Source organism: Meles meles, unplaced genomic scaffold (assembly GCF_922984935.1).
Source record: "Meles meles unplaced genomic scaffold, mMelMel3.1 paternal haplotype, whole genome shotgun sequence".
Lineage (NCBI taxonomy): Eukaryota > Metazoa > Chordata > Mammalia > Carnivora > Mustelidae > Meles > Meles meles.
In genome coordinates this window covers 46,527-52,708 of record NW_025721436.1, presented here as the reverse complement: position 1 = coordinate 52,708, position 6,182 = coordinate 46,527, and the positions used below count along the sequence as shown (strand labels likewise).

At 34.8% G+C, this 6,182-nt stretch overlaps 1 protein-coding gene across 1 annotated transcript; it reads left to right on the top strand.

Annotated features, from left to right (window-relative positions):
- The first annotated feature begins 4,964 nt into the window (after nucleotides 1–4,964).
- LOC123936380 (olfactory receptor 2T29-like) lies at nucleotides 4,965–5,927 on the top strand. Its single transcript, XM_045996967.1, has one exon. It carries the CDS (start codon nucleotides 4,965–4,967, stop codon nucleotides 5,925–5,927), a length of 963 nt encoding a protein of 320 aa, XP_045852923.1.
- The last annotated feature ends 255 nt before the right edge of the window (nucleotides 5,928–6,182 follow it).

Below are 6,182 nucleotides of genomic sequence, written 5' to 3'. Positions count from 1 at the left end.
ACACACTATTACCCAGATGGGTAAGGGTTGCACCATCTTCAGATGCTGAGGTCAATCATATAGAAAGAAATGCAGGAGCAAAAGCGTAATTAAGGTTTTTGACTTGTTCTCCTTCTGATACATGCTGTTAGTCCTTAACCATGTTTCTCAGTTATTCCCTATCATCTATTTCTATGAAGAAAAGCAAATGTGTTTTTAAAACTTCAAGCATAATTAACATACAGTGTTACAATAGGTTAAGTCTTATGATATAATGATTCAATAATTCTAGACATTTCTTTGTGATAATGAAGATAAGTGTACTCTAAATTGCTCTTAATTGCTCTTTTTTTGATTGAATCAGGTAGCAATAACTTTCTGCCAGGAAATAGCTTGTTGGCTTCCATTTATGTATGGATAAAAGAATATGCTTGTCTGCCATATTTGGAATGATATGTTTGTTATATCGAGGCTGAAATTTCACAGAAGTAATGAAACTGATTTTACTTTGAGTGGGCATTATTTCTGGTAGAGAACTGAAACAGATGTCTCAAATATATTTATTTCTTATATGAAACTGACAGTGGTGGGTGTGCCCAAATTGTAGACTGTGAAGGGAAGATAGGGTTCTATAAAGCTACGGCAGCATTATAGGCTCTGGGTTCTATCACCTGATTGGGATTGAGACACAAATTCTCCCTCAGGTAAATTGTGTGATGCTACACAGTTACCCTGATAATTTTTTGAAAGAATTTTCTTTTATATTAATCTTACGTTAAAATGTCTATATTGGGAATTTGAATTGTTTTATTTGTAAAAGGTATAAATATGATTAAATACTTCATTTACTCATGGGGAAGGTAAAATACAGAATGATATAGAACAATTTCTGGGTTTTTGTCAACTTCAAGTAAAGATTTGATATTCTTTTTTTAAGATTTTATTTATTTTTTTGACAGAGAGAGATCACAAGTAGGCAGAGAGGCAGGCCAACAGAGAGAGGGGGAATCAGGCTCCTCGCTGAGCAGAAAGCTGGATGTGGGGCTTGATTCCAGTACCCCAGGATCATGACCTGAGCCAAAGGCAGAGGCTTTAACCCACTGAGCCACCCAGGTGCCCCAAGATTTGATATTCTATCACCACAATTGAAAAACAAACAAACAGGATGTCTGGGTGGCTCACTTGGTTAAGTGTCTGCCTTCAGCTCAGGTCATGATCTCAGGGTCCTGGGATTGAGTCCCACATTGGCTCCTTGCTCTGTGGGGAGTCTGCTTCTCTCTTTCCCTCTGCCTCCACCCCTGCTTGTGCTCTCTCTCTCACAAATAAATACATCTAAAAAAAATAAAAATAAAAAACAAAAAACAAGGTGACAGGATAAAAATTAAAAATATGTATTTAAATTTATTTTAAATTTAAACTAAAATGTATATATTTATATATTTTAGTAAACTCTATACTCAACATGGGGTTCAAACTCACAATCACAAAATAAAGGGTCACATGACTTTCACTGAGCCATCCAGGTGCCCCAACCACCACTATTAATAATTCCCCAATTTAAATATGCACTATTTTATTTACATTAAACACAAACAATTGAATACAGAAAATAAGAATAAGAATGAATGGAGTGGCCTGTTATCTTGTGTGGTACAGACACTATTCCATTGTCTGTCTGGTGTGCCAGGAAGACTGTTCAGTGTGGCTTGATCACAGTGACTCCCACTAACCAAAGTACAACAGAGATTTGCTTCATTTGATTTCAAAAATTGACTCAGAAATCAGGTAGGTCTCATTTTTACTGGGCTGTTTTAAAATATTGCGTGGAGGTCAGCTTTCATCTGCCTAGTGGGAGTGGAAAATGAGAAAAAGTTTGTATTTTTTAATGCAACATGTAGCAGGGTTTTTTTTTTTTTTTTGAGTATTTATATTATGCATCAGATATATTTTCAGTGCTTTCTACTGCTTTGGAACCCAGAACCTGGGACTGCTAATAAGCTGAATATTATGATTAGTCTTTGTAATCATTAGAGGAGTATATAATGTTTTGAAAGTCAGAATTTATTACTGAAATACCCTGTATCATATCCACTCCTAAACTATTCCTAGAGAGAAGAGCGAATATTTGTTTATTATTTATTTTTGTTGGTAAGGAATTTAAAAATTTAACATTTAACATGTCCGTAGTTGGGAAGTTGGGAAGGTTTGATCTCTTGAAGAGAAAAATATAAAAGAGGTTATTACTGATTTTTTTCAAAATAGACAGATATATTTTATTTCCATTGTTTTTTCTTATTTATTTTGAACCATTTTAAAATTCTACTGTAAATACACACACACACACACACACACACACACACACACACAATACTTTAGCCTAAATAGAGGGACTGTGAGCTCCTTCAGTGTAACCAACTTATTTTTTTTCTTTTGTCCTCAGCATTTAACACAGATATAGGTTTTGAGGTTTTGAGTAGCCAGATTTGGTATTGTATAGGGAGTTGTATTATAGTCAGAGACAAACTCAACATTATTCAGTTTTGCTCTCTACATCTCAGTTTTGATGAAAACTGGTTACTCTAGACCAAAAAGTAGATTATGCTTGTAAAAGCAACTAAAGCTTGTCTTGTAAATGACAAAGATCTTGTAAATATGAATTCTTCTACCTGAATTTTAGAACAAATAGCAGGACATTTAAGTAGATAAAGTTGGAGAAGTGCATACTAGATAGTACTAAGATTTTCCATAAAGATCTGCTTAACCAGAGTAAAAATAATAAATATATCATATATAAATATAATATATATTAGTCTGGGACTACAGAAATTGAGAAATACAAATCTTATATAGATACTAAAACTGGCTAACTGAAATAATTCATCTTATATCATAAAACACAAATCATAACTGCCATCTCTTACCTAGATTTTGCATGATAATCACCATAGATATAGATATTAACTCTTTAAATTAACAATATATGTACTTATTCATCTGTATCTTGTAATGTTCTAAGCACTTTCAGTATGTTACATAATTTAATCCTGAACATATTTGAGATCTAACATTATTATCCTATTTTTATGTAAAGTTGACAAAGGGACTGTGGGTACAGGATACTCTGGACCCATAGTCACAATCCCGCCCCAAAATGTGGGCTCCTAAATTGATGTCCCTAGAATATCTAAGAGGTTGGTCATTGGTGAGGACCCTGATTTACTCCTGTGGATACATGGAACACGATGCACAACCACAGAGCATCACACCCTGGCTTGTACAGAAAGTGAGGGTTCACATTTTTGGTATAAATATTCCCTAAGTTATGTTTCAGTTACTTTCTAAATACTTCTCATACAGAATATATACCTAAGAGTTTTTAAGATCCAATTGGATCTTTAAACCTGAAAAGTTGATTCAATTTTGATTTCCATAATAAAAAATTCTATAAATAGGAGATTTTATTTTTTCCATAATTCACTTTTTGTGTTTTTCTATGGCAGTTATTCCAAAAATTTCCATACTAATTGATAAACAACTAATCATCATCAGGAAATCTCATGATCTTGAACTCTGGCAACCTTACTGTAAGTTACCAATATTAACTTCACAGACAATATTATAGTAATTTCAGGTATACAACATTGTGATTTAACAAATTATATGTTATGCTATGTTTACAAGTGTAGGTTACAGCTGTCACCATACAGACTATTATGATACCTTTGACTATAATCCTTAATGCTGTGTTTTTTATTCCTGTGACTTATTCACTCCATAACTGGAAGATTGTATGTCCCGTTCCCTCTTGACCATCGTGTCCATCACCCCACACTTCTCTCTTCTGGTAACCATCAGTTTCTTCTCTATATTTCTAGGACTCATACTGTTTTTTCCTTATTAATTTATATTTTTAGATTCCACATATGAGTGAAATTATGTAATATTTGTCTTTCTCAGTTTGACTTATTTCACTTATAATACACTTGTGGGTCCAACTGTGTTGTAAAAAGGGGAAGAATCTCAATCCACTATGATAATGGTATAATATTATATATATATATATAATATAATATATAATGGTATAATATAATATATAATATAATATATAATAATATTTACACACCATTCCTTCCTTATCCACTGATGTTGTTTCCATATCTTGTCTATTGTAAATAACATTGCAATAAACATATGGGTGTATATAAAAATATACAATAAAAATACACAATGAAATATTATTCAGGCCATAAGAATGAAATCTTGCCATTTGCAATGACATGGATGGAGCTAGAGAGTATTATGTTAAGTGAAATAAATCAGAGAAAGAGAAATATAGTGTGATTTCAGTCATATGTGGAATTTAAGGAACAAAGCAAATGAGTAAAGGGGGAAAAAAGAAGAGAGAGAGAGAGACAAACCAAGAAACAGGCTCTTAACTATAGAGAACAAACTGGTGGTTATGAGAATGCAGGTGGCTGACGGGATGGGTTAAACAGATTATAGGGATGAAGAGTGCATATATGATGAGTACCAGCTGTTATACGAAAATGTTGAATCACTGTATTCTACACTTGAAATTAATATTACACCATATGTTAAATAATTTGAATTTAAATACAACTTAAAAAAGGAATATCATCTGGAGATTTGAAAAAAAATAAAAGTAAGGGTGCATATACTCTTTTGCTTTCCTTGGGGGAAAATGTATACCCAGAGGTGGAATGACTAAGTATTGATATCTTTGAACCATAGTTGTGAATTCTTAGATTTCTAATAAATTTGGTCAATTATAGGTAATTTATAATCTAAAAATTTACAGGTCCTTGGAACTTTCCCTTATTGGCACCCAGGTTGCTATGTGTAAACATGCACACGTGCTCACGTGCATATGTGCATACACACACACACACACACACACACAGTTATTTTGGGTGGTCATATCCCATGAGTGATCTGTCAACTCCATAGTTCTTCTAGGTGATCCAATGGAGAATACAACTTGGGTGGCCAACTATACTGGACGATCAGATTTTGACCTAGTGGGACTCTTCATTCAATCCAAGTACCCAGATCTCCTTTGTGTGGTGATTTTTGTAGTTTTCCTGATGGCCTTGTCTGGAAACACCATCCTGATCCTTCTGATACACTGTGATGTTCACCTTCATAACCCCATGTACTTTTTTATCACCCAATTGTCTCTCATGGATGTGATGTACATTTCTGTCACTGTGCCCAAGATGCTCATGGACCAGGTCACAGGAGTGAATAAGATCTCAGCCCCTGAATGTGGGTTGCAGATGTTTCTCTATCTGACACTAGGAGGTTCAGAATTTTTCCTTCTAGCTGCCATGGCCTATGACCGCTATGTGGCCATCTGCCATCCACTCCGTTATCCTATCCTCATGAACTATAGGGTGTGTCTCCTCTTGGTGTCTTCTTCCTGGTTTCTAGGATCTGTGGATGGATTTATGCTCACACCCGTCAGCATGACCTTCCTCTTCTGTAGATCCCGGGAGATCCATCATTTCTTCTGTGAGGTCCCTGCTGTAATGAAGCTTTCCTGCTCAGACACTTCCCTCTATGAGACCCTCATGTACCTGTGCTGTGTTCTCATGCTCCTCATCCCTGTGACAATCATTTCAAGCTCCTATTCTTTCATCCTCTTCACCATCCACAGGATGAACTCAGCAGAGGGATGGAAGAAGGCCTTTGCCACTTGTTCTTCCCACATGATGGTAGTCATCCTCTTCTATGGTGCTGCTGTCTATACCTACATGCTTCCCACCTCCTATCACACCCCAAAGAAGGACATGATTGTATCTGTCTTTTACACTATACTCACTCCTGTTCTAAATCCTTTAATTTATAGTCTTAGGAATAAGGATGTAACAAGGGCCCTAAAAATATTGTTGAATGTGGGATCTGTCCTACAGGAAACTATGAAGTAGGGAATATTTGTACTAATGTGTTTTTCCCCCTTCACTCTACAAATCAAAACTTTAGGACTTTTGGCAATATTTTTCTTCAGATTCTTATAACATAATGTGTCATCATCTCTTTGTCACTTTTGAAAGCATTATGTCCCTGTACTGGAAAGTTCTTCCTTTTTACACTTCTGCATTCAAAGTGCTTGTACAATTGTATTGTATTCATGTTGTATTTTTCTCAATATTCATATTATTAAGAAGTAAGTGATAAAATAT

What these genes read in the sequence shown, in the direction of transcription:
- LOC123936380 (XM_045996967.1), top strand. Translation starts at nt 4,965, where the DNA reads ATGGAGAATACAACTTGGGTGGCCAACTATACTGGACGATCAGATTTT.